This window comes from Hemiscyllium ocellatum, chromosome 9 (genome assembly GCF_020745735.1).
Source record: "Hemiscyllium ocellatum isolate sHemOce1 chromosome 9, sHemOce1.pat.X.cur, whole genome shotgun sequence".
Classification (NCBI taxonomy): Eukaryota; Metazoa; Chordata; class Chondrichthyes; order Orectolobiformes; family Hemiscylliidae; genus Hemiscyllium; species Hemiscyllium ocellatum.
The window spans coordinates 33,464,679-33,489,211 of record NC_083409.1 but is presented as its reverse complement, the minus strand read 5'-3'; the positions used below and the strand labels follow the sequence as shown (position 1 = coordinate 33,489,211).

General features: G+C 42.3%; 1 protein-coding gene across 1 annotated transcript in view; it reads right to left on the bottom strand.

The window, feature by feature from the left end:
• Positions 1-24,533, bottom strand: part of LOC132818654 (BMP/retinoic acid-inducible neural-specific protein 3-like) — a 169,826-nt gene that overhangs the window by 65,088 nt on the left and 80,205 nt on the right. Inside the window, exon 4 of the mRNA XM_060829667.1 lies at positions 18,410-18,515. Within this exon, the coding sequence (XP_060685650.1) occupies positions 18,410-18,515 (106 nt within the window). The remainder of the gene's footprint in view (positions 1-18,409; positions 18,516-24,533) is intronic.

Here is a 24,533-nt window from a genome sequence, read left to right as displayed (position 1 = left end):
GATGAGGTTCAAACCCACAATATCCTTGCCATCACCAAGGTCATATTTTTGCACCTACAGAACATTGCCTATCTTCAATCTTGCCTCAGCTCAATTTTTGCTGAAACCCCCATCCAGTGCATTGTGACCTTTATTGACTATTCCAACACATTCCTGGCCAGTTCTACCTTCTGTGAACCTCAAGTAATCCAAAACTTGGCTGTGTACCCTCAATTGCACCTAATGTCATTTCACTCACTCTGTTGCCTTTCAGTCAATTGATTTAAAATTCACATCTTGATTTTCAGATCCCACAATGGTCTCAACCTTCTCTATCACTGTAATCTCCTCCAACCTCACAACCTCTAAGATATTTGCACTTATAATTCTGATTTCCTGAATACCCCCAAACGTAGTCGCTCCACCGTTGGCAGCTGTCTTCAGCTGCTCATGCTGTGGAAAGCCCTCCTTAAATCTTCCTAGCGTTTCTTTAAGAAAATCCTTAATACCTCCCTACCTCTTAGACTAAACGTTTAGTGAGCAGGCCTATTCTCATCTTTTATGGTTTGGTACGCAACTTTTCTTTATAATGCCTTTGTGAAGGACCTTGAAACCATTTATGTTAAAGATGTTCTGTAAATATAAGTTGTCGTTGTTAACATTAAGGGTTTAAGGAAAGAACCTTTTCTTTGGCTGTAGCCCAGATACTGAAGGATTGAAATGATCTTGAATAATTAAATGAATGGATCCATTTCCAAAGCATTCCCCTGCTCATTATTCTTACAAAGCTTCGTGAGTTCACCAAAATGACTTACGAAAATGGAGAGGAAATCAGCACATGGATAAATTAGTGTGTTGGTTACTGTAACTGCATGGTATAATTTCAGACTCCACAGAACATTTTTCATAAGGAAACACCAGTATATACCACACAAATCTATGTCACACTCTTTAGTTTATGATGAGTATTCCTCTCTAAAAGTATCTGTGATAAAATGTAAAATATCAATAACTGTTCTTGCAGAAGCTCAATTGATTTTTCACTACATAAATAAAGCTGACTTTGATTTATAGAAAGGCATAACAGGGAACTACCCAACTTATGTATGTGTCAGATGTTCTGAGTACATTAGATGCCATTATATTTTTCACCGGAAATTTTAGTCATTGAGTTATACAGCACAGAAAGAAACCCTTTGATACAACCAGTCTATGCCGACCAGATATCCTAAACTAATCTAGTCCCTTTAAACCCTTCCTATTCATATCCCCATCCAGCCTTTTGAATGTGGTAATTGTAGCTAGCACCACCACCTCCTCTGGCAGTTCATTCCATGTACATACTATCCTCTGCATGAAATAATTGCTCATCAGGTCCCTTTTAAATTGTACACCTCTCATTTTATATCTATGACTTCTGGTTTTGGACTCCTGTACCCTTGACTATTCACCCTATCCACGGCTCTCATAATTTTCTAAACCTCTGTAGGGTCACCTTTCAGCCTTGACACTCCAGGGAAAAAAAACCCAGCCAATTCTGCCCGTCCCTCTAGCTCCATACCAAGCAACATCCTTGTAAGTCTTTTCAGAGCGCTTTCAAGTTTAATGTTAAAAATCATACAACACCAGGTTATAGTCCAACAGGTTTAATTGGGAGCGCACTAGCTTTCGGAGCGACGTTCCTTCATCAGGTGATAGTGGAGGACTCAGTCCTAAAACACAGAATTTATCGCAGATGTAACTGAAATTATAATTGAAAAATGTAATTTCACGATGTATAATTTCAGTTACACCACACTGTAAATTTTTGCTATAAATTCTGTGTTACGATCGAGTCCTCCACTATCACCTGATGAAGGAGCGTCGCTCCGAAAGCTAGTGTGCTCCCAATTAAACCTGTTGGACTATAACCTGGTGTTGTATGATTTTTAACTTTGTACACCCCAGTCCAACACCAGCATCTCCAATTCAAATTTAACAACATCTTTCCTACAGCGTGGACACCAGAAATGTACACAGTATTCCAAAAGTGGCCTCACCAATGTTCTATATAGCTGCAACATGATCTCCCAACTCCTATACTCAGTGCACTGACTAATGAAGGCAAACATGCCAAATGCCTTCTTCACCACCCTGTCTACCTGTCCACCAACAAATAGTGAATTGTACTTTCAATGAACTATGCACCTGCATCTCTTGATCTCTTTGTTCAGCCACACTCCCCAGGGCTTTACCATTAAGAGTATAAGTCCTGCCCTAGTTTGCCTTACCATAATGTAACACCTTGCATTTACCTAAATTGAACTCCATTACCACTTCTCAGCCCATCGGCCCACCTAATCAAGATCCCACTGTACTCGGAGATAACATTTTTCACTCTCACCACCACCAATTTTGATGCCATCTGCAAATCTACTGACCATACCTGATATATTCATATTTAAATCATTTATATAAATGACAAAAAGCAGTGAACCCTGCATTTATCCTCGTGCCACACTACTGGTCACAGGCCTCCAGTCTGTTATCCTGCTGTGTATTTGATATCTACAACAGTTGTAATTTTTCACCTTACTGAGTATATTAAACGGCATTGTACTTTATGTTATGGAGTACTTTGTATGAAGTGCTGCGCTTTGCATTATATAAGTCATGGTGTATTGTGGTGTGCTGCATGTATGTGTATTTGTATTTCTGCATTCTAATTTTCAAATTTCCTTTGAAGGCAATTTTTAGTTTATTTATTTTAATTCACCATTAACTTGTTGACATTAAAACAGCACTTAATAATATTAACTGACATTTAACACAAACCTCATAAACCATCTTAAAAATAGTTCATAGAGGCACTGAAAGTACAATTCACTATCTGTGTTGATGGCTGTGATGCTTCTATTTACTTCACATAATATGCTTTGCGATAGACATTTGTGCGTTTTAACATCAGCCACTATTGGAAAAACAAAACCAGAGCTGAACAAAGTCAGAAGTCACACAGCACCAGGTTATAGTCCAACAAGGTTTATTTGAAACCCCAAGTTTTCAGAGCACAGCCCTTTCATCAGGTGAAGTGGACTGCATGTGACAAAGGGACAACACTCTGAAAGCTTGCGATTTTAAATGAACCTTTTTGACCCTAACCTGGTGTCATGTGATTTTTGACATTGCCCACTAACACCAGCATCTCCACATCATGACTACCATTCACACCACAAACTGCAAACTGAACAGTCTCTACAGGAGAAGTATAATTTATAAACACTGTGGATAGCTAATAGTCTCTCTGATAGGATGTAAATAAATATTGGCCACAGTACCAACTAAGCCTCCAGCTCCTTATCAAATAGTGTCAAGGGATCTCTGACATCCTCTTGAACAGACAGATGGGTCCCCATTAAAGATCTTGTTTAAAGAAATGGTGTCTTTAATACTGCAGTACTTCACTGAAGTGCCAACCTTGATTATCTGAGAAGAACCTAAGTAGGGGACTTGAAACCACAATTATCTGAAGGCAAACCTGGCACCACTCAGTCAGCTGATACAAAGCAATCATCCAGTTCTCCCAAGGTAAAAACAATGACTGCAGATGCTGGAAACCAGATTCTGGATTAGTGGTGCTGGAAGAGCACAGCAGTTCAGGCAGCATCCAACAAGCAGCGAAATCGACGTTTCGGGCAAAAGCCCTTCATCAGGAATAAAGGCAGAGAGACTGAAGCGTGGAGAGATAAACTAGGGAAGGGTGGGGGTGGGGAGAGAGTAGCATAGAGTACAATGGGTGAGTGGGAGAGGAGATGAAGGTGATAGGTCAGGGTGGAAAGGGTGAAGTCGATAGGTGGAAAAGGAGCTAGGCAGGTTGGACCAGTCCGGACAAGTCATGGTGACAGTGCTGAGCTGGAAGTTTGAAACTAGGATGAGGTGGGGGAAGGGGAAATGAGGAAACTGTTGAAGTCCACATTGATGCCCTGGGGTTGAAGTGTTCCGAGGCGGAAGATGAGGCGTTCTTCCTCCAGGCGTCTGGTGGTGAGGGAAAGGCAGTGAAGGAGGCCCAGGACCTCCATGTCCTCGGCAGAGTGGGAGGGGGAGTTGAAATTTGGGCCACGGGGCGGTGTGGTTGATTGGTGCGGGTGTCTCGGAGATGTTCCCAAAAGCGCTCTGCTAGGAGGCGTCCAGTCTCCCCAGTGTAGAGGAGACCGCATCGGGATCAATGGATACATTAAATGATATTAGTGGATGTGCAGGTAAAACTTTGATGGATGTGGAAGGCTCCTGTAGGGCCTTGGATAGAGGTGAAGTCATTTTCTAATCTTTTGTTTTCAAGGTGTACTCACAGAGATGGTCTGCGAAGCTGCTCTTTCTCCTGAACCCCTGCAATAAGTAACAGGGGAGCAGCACAGCCCCATCTATTGGACAGAATTGTGCATACGGCCTCAATCTGAGACCAAGATAAAGCAAAGAAGTGTGTGACATGTGTGCCAAATCGGTCACTGGGGTTGCAAATCAACTTGGCAAGAGAAAGCAGGGAGGTTCTGAAAAAAGGAATCAGTGTTTCTTTGGAAAGCATTGACTCTAGGGACTCAGCAGGTTTCTTTTGTGCAACATTTTTGTTATTTCTCTTCTTAATTCACGCTCTGACTTTTTACTTGTGCAATTATCAAGCTTTGAGTGTCTGAGACACAGAAGACAGTTTCTGCATACCCAATGTGAAATTCTTCCGTGCCACACCAACAAGGTCTGGAAATCTCTGACTGAAATAGGCTTTACTCCTCTGAAATGTTGTCACTTTGAGAATTGCTGACTTCAACCGCGGGGGAATTTGTCAAGTTGTGGTAACTAACAGCATGGAAATTGCAGTCAACACTGAGATCCACACGTAAAGAACTGACATCGTTGGTCGTTATCCTGTATGTGTGACTCTGAGTGAAAATTAACACGATCAGAGTAGGGGAAGTGAGGAGGTTATATTTTTCTTTACTGTAACTGCTGTGAATCTAATCTACTTTCCAAAATAGAAGCTGCCAGAAAATTGGGTATGAAGACCAGTCAATTCACTAAAAATCTAGTTGATGAAATCGTCTTTTTCAAGTGACGACCTCACACATCAACATTATGGTTATCATTAAATGAGTGAATTCAGAAACAAAAACAGAACCTGCCGATAAAGCTCAGCAGGTCTGGCAGCATCTGTGGCGAGAAATCAGAGTTCACGTTTCAGGTCGAGAGACCCTTCCTCAGAACTGATGCCAGACCTGCTGAACTTTTTCGGCAAGTTCTGTTTTTGTTTCTGAATTCACTCATTTGATGATAATCAAAATATTGATGTGTGAGGTCGTCACTTGAAAAAGACGATTTCATCAACTAGATTTTTGGTGAAGATAAGGGATTGTGGGATGGGTTGGGGTGTTAAGGAGTAAACAAAAAGTGGGGATCGAACCCAAAGTAAGAAAAGAACAGTTGGCCACACGCAGGAATGGATAACGATCAGGCTGGATAGCTATTTATAGAGGCTGTTGGTGGCTAACAATAGGTTGTGTGTAATAGCAGATTATTGGGTAACAAGGTCTTGTGTGTGGGGATTGAGGTAAGAACATGGGAGAGTTCAAGCCCTAAAGTTATTGAACTCGATATTGAGTCCAAAAGGCTGCAGGGTCCCCAAGTGGAAAATGAGGTGGTATTCTTTCAGCTTAATCTGAGCTTCGTTGGAGCACAGCAGCAAGCCTGAGACAGAGATGTTGGCCAAGGAACAGAGTGGTGTGTTGAAATGACAGGCAACTGGAAGCTCAGGGTCTTTCTTGCAGACAGAACGTGAAGTGGTCACTCAGTCCCTGCTTTGTTTCCCCAGTGAGTAAATTCAACAGCTGTTCTCAAAAGAAGCAAATTGATGAGCAAGTTTTGAACATCATTTCGAGTTTGGGTTCGTTTTCAATGAACACAAGAACTCCTGATAGAATACAAAAGGTGGTAGAGACAAATCTGTGGAAAGTTTTATTACCATTAAATTACAACTACTTTGCAGGATTTGTACAGGATAAAGTTTCACGTAGGACGTGGTTATCCTGAAGAGTCGGAAAACACCAATTCCCTGCTGATCAGAAATCAACCATATTCCCCAATAAATATTGGGTTAATCGGTGTTATATGTTGTCCACTATTCCATTAGATAACGGTTAATTAGTAGCTGATCTATATTTATTAACAATGGTTCCACAACAGATAAAACCTTTAACAGACAACAGCTGATCCACCTCATTTTTAAATACTCTTCATCTCTAGAACAGTACTGGGGTTGTACAGTGGATCAGTGGTTAGCATTGCTGCCTTATGTTACCAGAGACTGGGGTTCAGTTCCACCATTGGGCAACTGTGTGTAGTTTTCACGGTCTCCTCGTGTCTGTGTGGGCTTCCTCCAGGATCTTCAGTTTCCTCCAAAGGTGTGCAGGTTAGGTGGGCTGGCCATGTGACATTACTCCAGTGTCCAGTGATGTGTAGGTTAAGTGGATTAGGCATGGGAAATGTCAACTAGGTAAAAACAATGACTGCAGCTGCTGGAACCCAGATTCTGGATTAGTGGTGCTGGAAGAGCACAGCAGTTCAGGCAGCATCCGAGGAACAGTAAAATCGATGTTTTGGGCAAAAGCCCTTCATCAGGAATATAGACAGAGAGCCTGAAGGGTGGAGAGATAAGTGAGACGAGGGTGGGGGTGGGGAGAAAGTAGCATAGAGTACAATAGGGTGAGTGGGGGAGGGGATGAAGGTGATAGGTCAGGGAGGAAAGGGTGGAGTGGATCGGTGGAAAAGAAGACAGGCAGGTAGGGCAAGTCATAGGGACAGTGCTGAACTGGAAGTTTGAAACTGGGGTGAGGTTGGGGGAAGGGGAAATGAGGAAACTGTTGAAGTCCACATTGATGCCCTGGGGTTGAAGTGTTCCAAGGCGGAAGATGAGGCATTCTTCCTCCAGGTGTCTGGTGGTGAGGGAGCAGCAGTGAAGGAGGTCCAGGTCCTCCACGTCCTCGGCAGAGTGGGAGGGGGAGTTGAAATGTTGGGCCACGGGGCAGTGTGGTTGATTGGTGCAGGTGTCCCGGAGATGTTCCCTAAAGCGCTCTGCTAGGAGGCGCCCAGTCTCCCCAATGTAGAGGAGACCGCATCGGGAGCAACGGATACAATAAATGATATTGGTAGATGTGCAGGTAAAACTTTGATGGATGTGGAAAGCTCCTTTAGGCCCTTGGATGGAGGTGAGGGAGGAAGTGTGGACGCAGGTTTTGCAATTCCTGCGTTGGCAGGGGAAGGTGCCAGGATGGGAGGTTGGGTTGTAGGGGGGCGTGGACCTGACCAGGTAGTCACGGAGGGAACGGTCTTTGCGGAAGGCAGAAAGGGGTGGGGAGGGAAATATATCCCTGGAAATGTCAAGTTACAGGGAGGGATGGGTATGGGTGTGATGTCCTTTGGAGGGTAAGTGTGGATTCAGTGGACTAAGTGGCCTGCTTTCACACCATAGGGATTCTGTTACTCTTCCAGAGTTCCTCTATCCTTGCCTTTATTGATTTGCCTGTATAAGGCTCAATTTCCTCAATCCTTGCTTACCACAGAATCTCTGATAACCTGGGAGACAGTAAGGTTTCAGGAGTTAAGGTGACAGCACAAAGACTGAAAGGTTAAGCAGGGCCTGATGTACAAAAGGTAATGAGTAGCAGAGGATCCAAGTTGGATGAAACAGTTGAGTCCGCAGCTAAAAAGAGTATGATTGAGTGTTTCAGGGACAATGGATGGAGGTAGAGCAGATTCAGCAGTGCGGGATTAGGTGGTCCTTTGAAAGAGGTGATAATGAAGTCAGCAACTCAGCTTAATGTTGGATTAGACAAACTGGTAAAACCTCACTTTTCCACTTGCAAAAATGACTAGGGTGGGGCACGGAATTGATAGGGAGGTGGTACTTTTCAGTCAAGGGTTTTTCCTGATGTTTCACTGGAGATGGTGCTTTGCGAGACTAGAAAGTGGACAAGACATTTGACAATAGAGAAGCAGTTTTTGGGAGGTACTCATTCAGACAGTGAGAAGACATAACTAGGTGTCCTCCCTATCTATATGGAAGCTGATTCCACGTTTGCAGGTAAAGATTGAAAGAGATGAATTGGATTTGTTAGCCCTCTGGAGGCACGCTTAGAAGGCATAGCTGAGAGATGTGCATGCAATGATTGAATAGATAAGCGTGGAATCAAGTCAGCATCAGAAAGAAGGACAATAGTGGTGTGGCCAACCAATGTTAAAGGTTGAAGAAAGATCAAGGAGGATAATACGTGATAAATGTGAGGTGTTGTAGTTTGGAAAGGCAAATCCGGGCAGGAGTCATACACTTCATGGTAAGATCCTGAGGAGTATTGCTGAACAAAGTGATCTTGGAGTGCAGGTTCATAGTTCCTTGAAAGTGAAGTTCCATGTAGATAGGATAGTCAAGAAGGTGTTTAGTATGCGTTCCTTTACTGGTCAGAGTATCGAGTGCAGGGGTTGGGAGGTCATGTTGCAGTTGTACAGGACATTGGTTAGGCTACTTTTGGGATACTATGTGCAGTTCTGGTCTCTCTCCTAAAGGAAGGATGTTGTGAAATTTGAAAGGGTTCAGAAAAGATTTACAAGGATGTTGCCAGGGTTGGAGGATTTGAGCTACAGGGAGAGGCTAAATAAGCAGGGGCTGTTTTCCCTGGAGCATCGGAGGCTGAGGGGTGACCTTTTAGAGGTTTTTAAAATCATGAGGAGCCTGGATAGGGTAAATAGACAAGATTTTTTCCCTCACACACACACACACACACACACACACGTGCAAATACACACACACACTCACACTCACACACACATACTCACACATTCACACACACACACGTACACACACACACTCATCCACATGCACTCTCACACACAAACACTTTCACACAGACACACTCACACAGGCACACTTTCACACATGCACACACACACTCTCACAAGCACATACGCGCACACACACACACACACCCACAAACACCACACACAAACACACACTGACACACTCACACACACCCACATACACTCACAAACGCACACACTCTCTCACATACACACACACACACTCAGATGTGCACACACACCCAGACACTTGCACACGGACTCATATAAACACATACACACACACATGCTCACCCATTCAGATGGACTCATACACACACGCATACACATGGACTCATATACACACATATTCATATATATACACTTACACACACCACACACACACACACACACATGCACTCACACACACGCTGTCACACACACACATGCAAACACACACAAAAACAGATACTCACAGTCACACACATACACACACACATACACACTCAGGGACACACACACACACACATACACACTCACACAGACAATCATACATACACATTCACACATACACACACGGTCTCATGCACATACACAATCATACATACACACACACACTTTCTCTCACACACACACTCACTCATTCACACACACAAACTCTCTCTCTTACACACACAACAACCCCCTCACACACAAACTCACCTTCACACACATACACACATACTCATATACACACACTCACACGCACCACACACATGCACTCACACATATACACCGTCACACACACACGTGCACACTTTCACACACACTCACAGACAAACCCACCCTCACACACATTCTCACACACACTCATGCACACGCACACGCACGCAAACACTCTCTCTCACACACACAACAACCCCTCACACACACCCTCACACATAAACTCACCCTCACACTAACACACACACATGCAGACACACACACACTCACATGCACACACACACACCCTCACAAACACACACGCACAGACATACACACACTCACACACACACTCACACACAAGCACACACATACTCACACACGCACACACATGCACACATACATACACACAGACACTCTCACAGACACCCTCACTCACACACATGCACATGCACACACACATACATGCACACGTACCTTCACAAACATTCACACGCACACACGCATTTAGACAAAGCCTCACATTAACACACGCACACAAACACTCACACACACACACCATACACACACATGTACTCGCACACACTCTCTCTCACACACACACATGCACTCGCACACTTTTTCTCACACACATACACATACTAGCACACTCTCTCACACACTCACACACACACACTCTCTCACACTCTTTCACACACGCACACTCGCACACTTACACACACACACTCGCATACTCTCCCTCTCACACACACTCGCACACTCTCTCACACACACATACACACACTCGCACCCTCTCTCACACACATACACGCACTCGCACCCTCTCTCACACACATACACATGACACACATACACACATGCACACATTCACACATACCTACACTCATGCACACACATATACACACACAAGCACAAACATACACATACACACAAGCACACACATACTCACACACATTCACACATACATACACAAACACACTCACACACACTCTCACACACAAACTCACCCTCAAACACACACACATACACACTCACACACACATGCATGCACGCACACACACACAAACACACACGCGCACACACTCTCACAGAAACATATGCACTCACACAGAAACACACACACACATTCTCATACATGCACTCACACACACCTACACACACACACACACACACACACACACACACACACGCACTCACAGGCATGCACACACATACTCACACGTTCACATGCACACTCACACATACACTCACAAACACACAAACAAATGCACTCACACACACACACATAAACACAGACACACACACATTCTCACTCACACACACAAAAACACTCTCTTACACACACACATACACATTCACACACACATGCATGCATGCACACTCACAAGCACACACACCCACACAGACTTGTACTCACAACCAGACAAACACAGATGCACACACATTCTCACAGACAATATGCACTCACACATAGACACACACTCACACACACGTCACTACATATACACTCATAGACACGCACACACACATACACTTACAAATGCACAAACACATGCACTCACAGGCACACACATAAACACAGATACACACACACGCTTACTCACACACACAAACACACGCTTACACACACACGTATACACACACACAAACACACATATGAACACACACACTCAGACACATGTACACACACACACACACTCATGCATATACACACATACATACATTTGCAAAAATGCAAACACACACTCATACACGTGCGTACACACACACGCTCACGCACACTTACACACACACACACGCGCACACACACATACACACTCACCACATCCACACACACAAACACACACTGACACACTCACACATACGCACTTACACACACACACATCCTCTCTTTCTCACACACACAAACTCACATGCGCACACCTAGACACTTACACACACACATACACACACTCACACACATATACACACATAAACACACACGCATGCTCACACACTTACACAGACGCATACAGACACATACGCACACACTCATACACACACACACACAATCTCACACACACACATACACCCAAACACATTCTCTCTCTCTGACACACACTCACTCATACACACACACACACGCACTCTCACTCACACATGCAAACACACACAAAAACAGACACACACACACATACACACTCGTGGACTCACACACACACACACACACACTCACCCACACCACACATACAATCATATAGACAGACACACCACTCAGACTCAGACACACACACACACACACTCATATACCAGACACACCTAAACACACACACGCACACATACACATGCTCATGCACACACACACACTCATACAGACACACACACACACCCATATACCGGACACTCATAAACACATGCACGCACACACTCATACACACATATGCATACACTTACACACACACACAGTCTCACATCTGCACGCACACACACACAAACACACTCATACACGCACACACTCACACACATTTAAACAGGCACACATACACTCACACACACATACACTCATACAGACACAGCCACACACACACTCATATACACACTCACACACATACATTCACACACACACACCACACAGACAAACACGCACACACACTCACACACACACACATACTCATACACACACTCTCACACACAGTCATACAGATACACACTCCACACACACACACACACCACACACACACACACACGCGCGCACACACACTCACGCATACACACACCACACAGGCACGCACACACCACACTCACACATACACACACCACACAGGCACGCACACAAACATACACACCACATACACACACTCACACATGCACACCACACACACACACACACACACACACACACACCCACACATACACACACCACACAGGCACACACACAACATACACACCACACACACACACACACTCACACATATACACACACATACACCTTACATCCATACACACCCTACATCCATGCCCACAACACACATACGTGCGCACACACACATGCATACACACACACACCCCCATATACACACGTACAGACACATGCTCATACACACACTGACACACACACATATATTCTTTCTCTCAGACACACTCACTCATACACACACACATACACTCAAACACACGCTCTCATTCACACACACAAACACACAAAAATAGACACACACACTCACCCACATACACAATCATACATACACACACACTCATCCACATGCACAATCATACATACTAACACTCATATACACACTCATACACACACACAATCTCACCCACACATGCAATCATACATATACACACACACTTTCTCTCACACAGACACACTCACTGACACACACACATACTCTCTCTCTCATACACACACATACACACACATACACATACTCACTCTCATACGCACACACTCACACACACCACACACACTCATAGAGACACACACACTCATATACCAGACACTCATATACACACACTCGCGCACACACACACATTTATTCATACACACACACACACACTTATACAGGCACATATACACTCATAAACATACTTACACACATACATTCACACACCACACACACACACACACACACACACACACACACACACACACTCACACACACACACTTATACAGGCACACATACACTCATATACACACACACACACACACACACACACACAGACAGGTTGACAACTGCTTGAAGAAGATGCAGCATTCCGAAAGCTATTGCTTCCAAATAAACCTTGTGGACTATAATCTGGTGTTGTGTGATTTTTAACTTTGTACACCCCAGTCAAACACTGGCATGTCCAAATCATGACACACATAGAATATACACACATATACCACCACACACACACACATTCACACACACACTCACCACACACACACATTCACTAATGCACCCTACATCCACACATACCCCACATCCACGCCCACACTATATATATATATATATATACGTACACCAAACACACGCGTGTGCGCGCACACACACATACACACCAGATCTACACACATGTACAAACACCACACATACACACACACAAACATCACATCCATAGACACACACATACCAGCACCACACACACACACACACACAAACATCACATCCATAGACACACACATACCAGCACCACACACACATACACACACACACAAACATAAACCACGCACACATCAACCATCCTCCCATTTCCCGAAGGATATAAGAAACCTGTTTCCCATAGTTTCATTGACTTTGAGGGATAGTAGCCTTCCCTCGCTCTCCCACCTTCCATTCTCCACCATGCTATTGCAGTCAAAGGACATTGAGGTCCTAATATTAACCAATTATGGGCTTTGATAAGCTTAAGGATGGGTTAGTGGGCACCTTATCAGGCAACCACTTGTGTTAAGGGGACCAGATCGAATATGGGCTGGAAATAGTGGGGGCCTGATATATCTGGCATGAACACTGAAAACATGCACATTAGAGAGCTGTAAAATCCAGTCCCAGCAGTTGGGCAGGGTTGGCTGAAGGAGGTTTGACTCCATGGTCACATCCATACATGGGAAGCAGCAGCAGCCATCAGATGAGTGGTCTTGTGTCCAACGCTAAAGTGCAACTTAAAAACAGTCCTTAGCAAAGGCCTTTGATCAAGGTCACAACTTGAATGCAAATGAATGTTGAATTCCTCTTTATATCATTAATCTTAAGGGTTTCTGTTCATATTTGGAAAACTGAAACCAAGAGCCGATCATGATTTAACCTGAAGCTAGATTTAATATTCCATCAGATGTTTCATAGGGTCATAAAGTAATTGCTGAAGTCATGGAATTAGAGATTTTGATGTGGGCATGGCGAAACTTGGGTTTGTGCGATGACCGAATTTAAAGTCTAAAAGGGTTGGTTGGAGTGGTGTACAGATGATTTTTGGATACGATCAAGGTGTATTTCCCCAAAATGGAAAAGTAGAACAAACAAATCCCGAGCTCCCTAGATATTGATGGAGATACAAATCAGCAAAAAGAAGAAAATGCATGCTCCCGACAGGTGTCAGGAAGAAAATGAAATTGAGAACCAAGAGGAATGCTTTTTTAAGAGGAAGGACTTCCCAATCAACAAAAAGGTGTCTCAAAGTCTTCTATTACAATACAAATAATAAAAGAATTATAAAAGGAGCAGGGGGGCTCAAAAAGGCCCAACATCTTCAGCTACTTCATCAATGACCTGTCCTCCATCATAAGGGCAGAAGTAGGGGATGTTTGCACATGATTGCACAATGATCAGCACCATTCGCAACTGCTCAGATACTGAAGCAGTGCACGCTCAAATGCAACAAAATCTGGACAATATCCAGGCTTGGCCTGCCAAGTGGCAAGTAATATTGTACCACACAAATGCCAGGCAATGACTATTTCCAGTAAGCGACAATATATACATTGCCCCTTGACATTAAATGTTTTTGCCATCCCTGAATCCTCCACTGTCAATATCCTTGGGACTACCATTGATCAGAGACTCAACTGGACCTGCCACATAAATACAGTGACGACAACAGCAAGTCAGTGGCTAGGAATACTGTGGTGAGTAACTCCCTTCCTGACTCCTAAAGCCTGTCCACCATCTACAAGGCATGAGTCAGGAGTGTGATTGAATATTCCCCACTTGCCTGGATGAGTACAGCCCCAACAACACTCAAAAGGCCTGACACCATCCAGGACAAAGCAGCCCATTTGATTGACACCACATCCACAAGCATCTAGGAGGACATTAGACGACTATTTGGATAGAAATAATATGTGGGAGTATGTGGGCGAAGCAGGGGTCTGGCACTAAGATGGTCACTTAACAAGTTGGCGCAGGCATTAAAATAAGGTAACTGAGGCTGGTATCCAAGGATCAATTCACCCTTATTCCCATGTGCATAGTATATGACGCTGTGCCAGCTAGCTCAGAGCTGGCTGTCAGAGTGAACAGAATTCCCGACAGTCCTGTTCATATCTGTCAGCCAGTGCTTCCTGATTGGACCAGGGTAACAGCGCCAATCAGGGACCTCATACTCTGTGGCTGACATTCCCTGCCAACGCAGGAATTGCAAAACCTGTGCCCTCACCTCCTCCCTCACCTCCATCCGAGGCCCCAAAGGAGCCTTCCACATCCATCAAAGTTTTACCTGCACATCCTCCAATATCATTTATTGTATCCGTTGCTCCCGATGCAGTCTCCTCTACATTGGGGAGACTGGACGCCTCCTAGCAGAGCACTTTAAGGAACATCGCAGAGACACCTGCACCAATCAATCCCACCGCCCTGTGGCCCAACATCTCAACTCCCCCAACCACTCTGCCGAGGAAATGCAGGTCCTGGGCTGCCTCCACCACTGCTCCCTCATCACCCGACGTCTGGAGGAAGAATGCCTCATCTTCTGCCTCGGAACACTTCAACCCCATGGCAGCAATGTGGATTTCACCCGTTCCTCATTTCCCCTTCCCCCAGCTCCAACCTTACAGCTCAGCACTGTCCTTATGAGCTGTCCTAGCTGCCTATCTTCCTTTCCACCGATCCACCCCACCCTCCTCTCTGATCTTTCACCTTCATCCCCATCTTAATTCACCCATTGTACTCTTTGCTACCTTCCTTCACCCTCCTCTCTGACCTTTCACCTCCATCTCCAACCCCATTCACCTATTGTACTCTATGCTACTTCCTCCCCACCCCCATCTTATTTATCTCTCCACTCACAGGCACCCTGACTCTATTCCTGATTCAAGGCTTTTGCCCGAAACATCGATTTTCCTGCTCCTCGGATGCTGCCTGACCTGCTGTGCTTTTCCAGCATCACTCTAATCTAGACTCTGGTTTCCAGCATCTGCAGTCCTTGTTTTTACCTACCATCATTACAATCACTTATTTTTGTTCATTTGTGGGATGTGGGTGTTGCTGGCTGGCCAGTATTTATCGCCTGTCCCTATTTGCTCTTGAGGAGACGGTATTGAACTGCCTTCTTGAACCAGTGCAGTCCATGTGCCATGAGTTGACCCACAGCGTGACAATGGGTCAAGCAGCCACTTGGTGTGCCAAAACCCTTCGCTGTTATTGTGTTCAGGCTCGGACCTATACAAAACAGTGGCAATATTATCCCTAATAGGTCTTATTGTGAAGCTTTGACATTCAAACTCAAATGGTTTATTTCTCCAAATCACAACAGCAAACGCACTTTAAAAGTCATTCACTGTCCATAAAATGATTTGTGAGGTCTCCAGGTTTACGAGAACCCCTTTATTATTAGAAGTTTTTTTTTCTCAAATATATGATTTTTGGTCCTTTCCTTTCAACCCACAAGCCATGAAAAGGGCTGCTGAGTAGATAAATTTAGTACAATCCAAATCGGTGCGCCTCGTGTTGAACAAGATCAGCTGTGAGCTAAAATATGCTGGGTTGTGTAATGAGAAAAAATGCAATTGAATATGGCAGACTAAATAATTAAGCTGCTCTGTGGCTTGATTAAATTTGGAAGCAAAAGACTGGGGAAGGTTTGTGTAAAGTGTTATGAACATTGTACTGAGTCGAAGGCTACACTCACTCAGCATTCATCTTTAGATTAAATCTGCCACTTCGTTTTGAGTTCTGGAGCTCTCCAGCTTTCAATCTGTTCCCTGTTTACTGCTCATGCAATTGCATACATCTAATAAACCACAATACATTTCTCCACTTGATCTCTGGTCTTTCTGTCACAGCATCCAAACATTAAATTAAATCAAGCATGTTTTCATGAAAGATAAGGAATCAACTGTAGGTAAATTGGGAAAGTGTAGAAATCACACTGACACAGGGAAAACCAGGCCAACAAAACTGACGCTGTAGAATAATTCAAGAGGACTTTTGCTATTGCAATATCATTGATATGAAAACATAAGAAAGCAGGAATGTAAGCAGGCTGAAACATGAAAGGAATAAACGCAATTACTGCCTTTACATAGGGCTTGGTAAGACCACACCTAAGTACTGCAGACAGCTTTGGTCTTCTTTCTGATGAACGAATCTCCTTGCCTTAGCAGGAGTGTAATACGGATTGATTCCTTGGTGGATTATATATGAGGAGTATGGCTGATAGCATCCAGAATTCTGAAGCATGAGAGGTTAGCTCATTGAGATGTGGACAATCCTTGAGGAGCCTGTCAGAGTTGATGTCATAAGGATGTTGGCCCTGGCTGGAGTTTATTCCAAGGGCATAGGAGGAGAAGGGGTCAGCTAGGTACAGCAGAACTGAGACTTTCTCCATTCAGTGAGTTATGAATCCCTGGGACTATTCAGCTCAGACAGCTGTGGATATGTTGGATATATTCAAGAAAAAAATCAAAATGGTTTGAGGGAATCAAGAGCTGTATGGATACGGCAGAGAGGGGGGGGATGCAGAAAATGTAAATCTTTAGCCATGATCATAATGAAACAGCTGATCCAAGGGGCTACATTTCCCCCCATTTCTCTTATTCTTTCATTCTTATCAATACTAATGCCAAGAGGAGCAGTAAAGAGAACGTCAGCAGACAACCCTGACTACAAATGGAATAACAAACCCTGCAAATGAGTTTGTTAAAATTGTGCTACAATGATAATATAGTGGACTGCAAGTAACCCTGACATTTCAGCATTTAATATGGTGAAAAATTACTGTTTTAGCAATTGGAGCCCCAGCTGTTGTTACTGATTTTACAGAAATAACATGATGCGGTGCAATAATCAACTTGAGACATGAATATTAGAACAAAGCTTCATCCATTGCATCTAGACTTGAGGGAATAAGAGAAAAAGCATAGCACAGTGAATTTACATTAAGAGTTACAGGAATGAGAGGAGAAATTTGAGCCATCGCACCTGTACTGACCTTGTAAGTGAATTTTGTTCTCGGGACTTTGTACCAGAACTGAACTGACAGAGTCTAGGTTATCATAATTACTGCATCCAAGAGGTCCTGTTCTGGTTTCAGTTACCTGGACAATCAGAAAGAGGAAAGTTTATCAGTGAAAATCTCGTAATCTTACAGACCAAATTATATTACAGAGGAGTAAATTTTCCCTTTTGTAATGCTGGCAGCTATGACTTTACTTACATTGCAATCCAAAGGTTTCATTGTTGCAAGGGATGAGGTTTGAAGGTAGGGTGTATGTGATTTTGGATATTGGAACAAAAGATTATGAGGAGTCTCTCATATAACAGCCAAAGTGTTTGTTTTAATTTACTGATTTCTTGAAAATCCATAGTTTTATTTTCATTGCCAACTCCAGATACATAATTCAACAGATTTTCTCTCCATTGGCCACAAGTATATAAATCTATATATGAGGTTGGAAAATGTTCATTTATGTTTATTACCAAACAATTTAGTTGTGGATTTCAGTGGACATCACAGCGAATATGTAAAATTTAAGGGAGCAACTAATTTGCATATTTTTGCCTTTTCCAAAAGTCTTGTCAAGGACCTTGCATTGTCAAAAAATTGTTAAATTCAGGGCTTACATTCAGGATTGTGTTCCAAAGTTCAATTGTAATCGCGATCCTAAGCTTTCCACTCAATGTGAATGAATAATTTTGCTTGCTAGGCCAACGTGACCTTTAAAAAAGGAGTATCCCTGATGTGACTGTTTAGGATAATGGTATAAAAACAGGTAATTCCTCTCGGACCTTAGTTATTACTTCTCTTCTTGCTTGTAACTGTGTTCAGTTCCCTTATGTTTGCTACGTAATTGACTGAGCGATAAAATTCATGAGCTAATTGCGTTGGGATTGTCATCAAGAGCTAAATATTAACATGTCAGATTCCACACATGTCTGCTTTTGTCCTCCCATTGTTTAATATGATTACAGTTGATCGCATGCTAAGAATCATCAGTACACTGACTAAATTTTCACCTGATACAGGGCTAATGAAGGCATGACAATCTGAAATGTGCAGGATATAAGCTACAGGTGTATTTGAATAGACTCATGAATTGGATAGGCAGGCAGTAGACGAAATTCACGGTGGAGACAGCAAAGTACTTCAAGTAAGTAAGTAACAAAAACCCAGAAGGGATAGTTATTTAAATAGAGAGAAAATATTGGAAAAAGTAAAAAGCGATCTGGAGTTTGCAATTAACAACAAATTGAAACTGTCACAATAATGCGCAGTGACAGTGAGTAAAAAAACATTTGGGATACAATGAAAAGTCAACAAATGACTTTGAATAGGGATGGAATCCTGCCCCTTTACAGTCATTAATGTAACTGCAATTACAATAACAAGCACTGATCACCTCAGGACCAAGTGAATACTGTAATTATTAAAAGGATACAGAAAACCGCACACAAATAAATTGAGGCACGGAAGGTATTGTCTTGGAAGGAACAATTATGTAAATTGAATCTCTCAGTGGAGAAGGAGAATATTCACAGCTAACATGATTGGTGAATTTAAGATTCTAAAGAGACTAGATAATATCAATTACGACAAGCTATTTCTGCTTCTGCAAAATAGCTGTATAGAGGGAAATAACAAATGAATGGGAGTAAATACAAAACTAACGCATAAAAACAAACATTGCGGAGCAGTTAACCAATGGAACAGACTAGAAAGATGATTCAGTTAGCATTTATTTCTTCATTCAGAAACTAACACTTTGTAATACAGCATCTGAGTAACTTCAATCATGATAAATAGAAACTGTAGGAATAACGTGGTGACTTTGGATTGTCACACTCACTTGTTTCTCTGACAACCTGCCCCACCCAAGTTTCTCTAATAACCTGCACTAATCCATCTCTGTCTACCAGCCAGCTCCCTGCCAACTTTCTCTCTCTTTAAGTATCTGTTTGCTTATCCTTAGCTCCTTCACATGGCTAGCCCCAGTCCGTCTTTCCATCATATAAACTGCTCATAACCAACTCCCCATCGAAAGACTGCTCCCACTTAGTTCTTCACCTGACAGTCTTCTTCCATTAAACTATCATTGTTTTATAATAGAGCTTTCTGAAATATATTCCATTATTTGACTCAGTCAGCAGCTTTGAAGCAACTGGGACCCCAAAGCCACATTATTACTTCTTAAAGAAGAAAATACAAAGTTATTTTTAATGGTGCACATTACTTTATAAACTACTGCTTCTCAAACATGGCAGTTAATCCATCCATGTGAATCCCTGAAGAGTGCAGTTCTTTAAGCAATTCCCCTTGCACTGCTTGTTCAGCTATGTTTTGCTGAGGTTGATAAGGATATCATCAATTTCCATCAGTCAATTTAACTGCATCTTACAAGAGCCAGCACCAAAAGGCACAATTCTATTTATCAAAATTCAGAGGGTGGAATGAACTCCCGGTAGTCTAGAAAAAAATCATACTTCATCACATATCATTTGTCAAACAAATGCAGTTGGTAAATGAGGAACAGCCTTGATGTTTCTCGTCTTTCGAGCAGATTTTGCAGTCAATAATCAAGCTAACCATTTGAAGGGGGGGGGGGGGGGGGTGCATATGAATTGCGTCAGGTGTGGAGCAGTTTGTCTATTATTCCAAACAAATAGGCTGTGAACTCTGCTGTGTCACTGTGTTTCTTTCACTTTCAGTTTAATTAGCAAATACCAGAAACAGATAGGTGCCAGAACGTGAAACCAGAGCCCAGCAGGCTTTCCAGAATGGAAAACATTCAAGGTCATGTCCACAGTCTCAGACAAACCTCTGTATTCATGTTTAAACAGGGGATGACACAGTTCGGAAGAAGGGTCACAGGATATGAAATGTCAATTCTGTTTTCTCTCCACAGATGCTGCCAGACCTGGATTAACTAGGCCTGTGTTTTATGAATGATTATGACTTGAAATATTCCAACCTCAATAATGTGCAAACATCTAAGTTAGGAACAGGACTAAGTCACTCAGTTGCTCAGGGCTGCTCCACCATTCAATAAAATCATGTCTGATCTTACTATCATCTCAACCCCACCTTACATCTACTTCCCATAACCTCTCACCCCCTGGTGTATAAGAATCTATTCCTTTTTGTCTGAAAAATATTAAAAGACTTTGCTTCCCCACTGCCTTCCAAGGGAAGAGTTTTGAAGTGTGGTTGAAAATGATCAGATCAGCTACAATTGCCTTGAATGGCAGAGCAAACATATTGGGCCTACTTCTGATGCTATGGACTCACAAGTCCCCATGAGAAAAGATTTTGTTTAATCAATGTTTTAAATGGACATTTGCTGATTTTTAAATAGTAGCCATGGTTCTGAAATCTCCCACAAGAGGAAATATCCTTTCTCAATATACTCCTAGCTCGACCTCTATGGAACCTGTATGTTTCTAGCAAGTCACCTGTTATTCATATAAGCTCGAGCTGATACAAGTCTAGCCTATCCAACCATTCTTCATCAGACAACTTGATCATTCCTGGTATTAATCCAGTAAATCTTCACTGAACTATTTCCCAAACATTGATGTTCTTCTTTAAATAAGGTGACTAATAGAGTGACTATCTAGAAATGGTCTCACCAGTGTCCTATATCACTGAAATATGACCTCCCTACATTTGTATTCCATTCTTATCAAAATATGTGATAACATTCCATTAGCATTCCTCATTACTTATTGTACTTCAATCCTAACCTGTTGTGATTCATTCATGAGAACACCAGGATGCCTCTGCATCTCACAGTTCTTCTATCCCTCACCATTCAGATTTCTTTTTCAGTTTTTCTGCCAAAATGGACAATTTCATATTTTCTATACTCCATTTTCCAGAATTTTACCTATTCACTTAATCTCTTTTTAGCCTTCTTACATCTTATTTACAACTTACTGTCCTATCTACCATTGTGCCATCAGCAAAGGTAGCCACAGTATCTTCAGTGCTTTCATTTAATCCGACTTTCTGTTTCCTAACAGCTATATAATCTTTTACCCAGGCCAATGTGTTACACCATGAGCTTTTAATTTTCGCAGTAGCCCTCCATGTGGCACCTTATCAAATTATTCTGGAATACGTACAGTACATCCATAAGTTCCCTTTCATCCACAGAATGCTGCTTCAGAAAACTCCACTAAGTTGATTAAATATGATTTCCCTTTCACAAAACTCTGCCTGATTACTATGCACTGTTTGAGGTGCCCTCTTATAATTTCTTCAATGATAACCTCTAACATTTTCCCTATGAAATGATGGGCCTTGAGTTTTCTGCTTTATGTCCCTCCTATTTTGACCAAAGAAGTTACATTCACAATTCTCTAAGCTCATGGAACCTTCCTGAATGTGGGGAATTTTCAAAAATTCCAACAAATGTGTCAACTATCTCACCATCGCTGCTTTTAAAACCTTGGATAACATCCATTAGGATCCAAGGATTTGTCAACCTGCAGATCCAATAATTAGCTCAGTACCATTTCCCTGATGACTGTAACTTTACTGAGATCCTCCATTCCATCACTCTCCTGATTTGCAACCTGTTTAATCTGCTGCTTGTAAGTAACTCTAGGTTGTAGATATTAGTTTAAGTTTTAGTTAATCTCCTGTAATCTGATGTTTCCAGAGACATTTTCTGAACACATATTCACACATATTTACCTAACAAGGGAAAAAGACCATTATTTTCTGTTTTAATAGACTACCTTTAAAATAAGTCATATTTTGCTGTCACACGGCCACACTTGATAATGACAGAACACTGTCAAGAGTGTAGTGCTGGAAAAGCACAGTGGGTCAGGCAGCATCTGAGGAGCAGGAGAATCGATGTTTTGGGCAAACCCTTCAGAACACTGTCAACATATTGTAGGAACCAGCCACAATATTAGAAGAAGCATCTTAATCATAGTGTAATTAAAGAATAAGTAATTGATGATCATTAGTGAATAAAGGTGAATCAATTTTTACTAATCAGTCTCAGTAACTATTTATTTTGAAATGGAGTATTCATAGTATGAGATTCAAATAGGTTGCGAATGATAGAGAAGGATGCATCCAGAATCTTAACACCTAAAACTTACCTTTCGTCTTAAAGCCGCAGACGCACAAATCAATAGAGGTTTGTCACGCAAAGAGATAGCGGCAATCTAAATGCTTAATTGGTCCATGTTAAGGCAATTTACACAGATGGGAAAGACCAATTAAATTAGCTGTGACCACATTATGAGCAAATTACATTTTAAAAACAACTTTTAATTAAGGGGGAGAAAGGGGATGATTAGTCCCACAAATAATAAAGGTTCCAAGCGCCATCCTTTGAGTACTCTGTGAATCCCCAGGGCAGATGAAGTGTGCTCTTGCCTGGATCGAGTTTAGATTGGTCACAAAGTGGTGTCACTTTCATTACAACTAATCACAGATTTTCTGGAAATGTAGATACTCGAATTCAGAGACAATCATTCGGGAACTATTGTTGACATGAAGCCTTGAGATATATTGTCTGGACAAAGCAAGAGACTTCCTGACCAAACTTTGGATCTGTTGAAATCTGTCTTGTATTTCTGTATAATTTAGGGTCTCTTGTTTGTTACTTGAATAATATGTGTTGTTTGATGAGTGTCTTAAATTGTTAACACTTAAAAAATCTGATATTATACATTAATTCATTTCCCTTGTTTTGCCTGATGGTATACTCAGTTATACCTGAAATATTTGAACAATAAGAGTTTGAAGTGGTTAACACGGGGTTTTAATTAAGTGAGCTTTGAAGGTTGGGTTAAACTTGGGGATCCTGTTTATGTAATAATAAACTGGGCTTGGTAATCTTGAAGTGAAACATGGCAATTTCAGCAGCAAGATATTACCTAATGCCTCATTAGCGGGACCACACAATGTACCATACCAAACCATTGCTAAGATAGTCCGTTACCCAACTTAATTTGAGCAAGGCTTTGGAAAATCTACTGGGGTGGTTCAAATGTTGAGATCGTGCTGTTTCTTCTCTCAATACAATCAAGCTTTTGTGTTCCAAGATGTCTGATTCCATCAGAACAGAGCCATCTGTCTCTCCAAATGAAAAGTG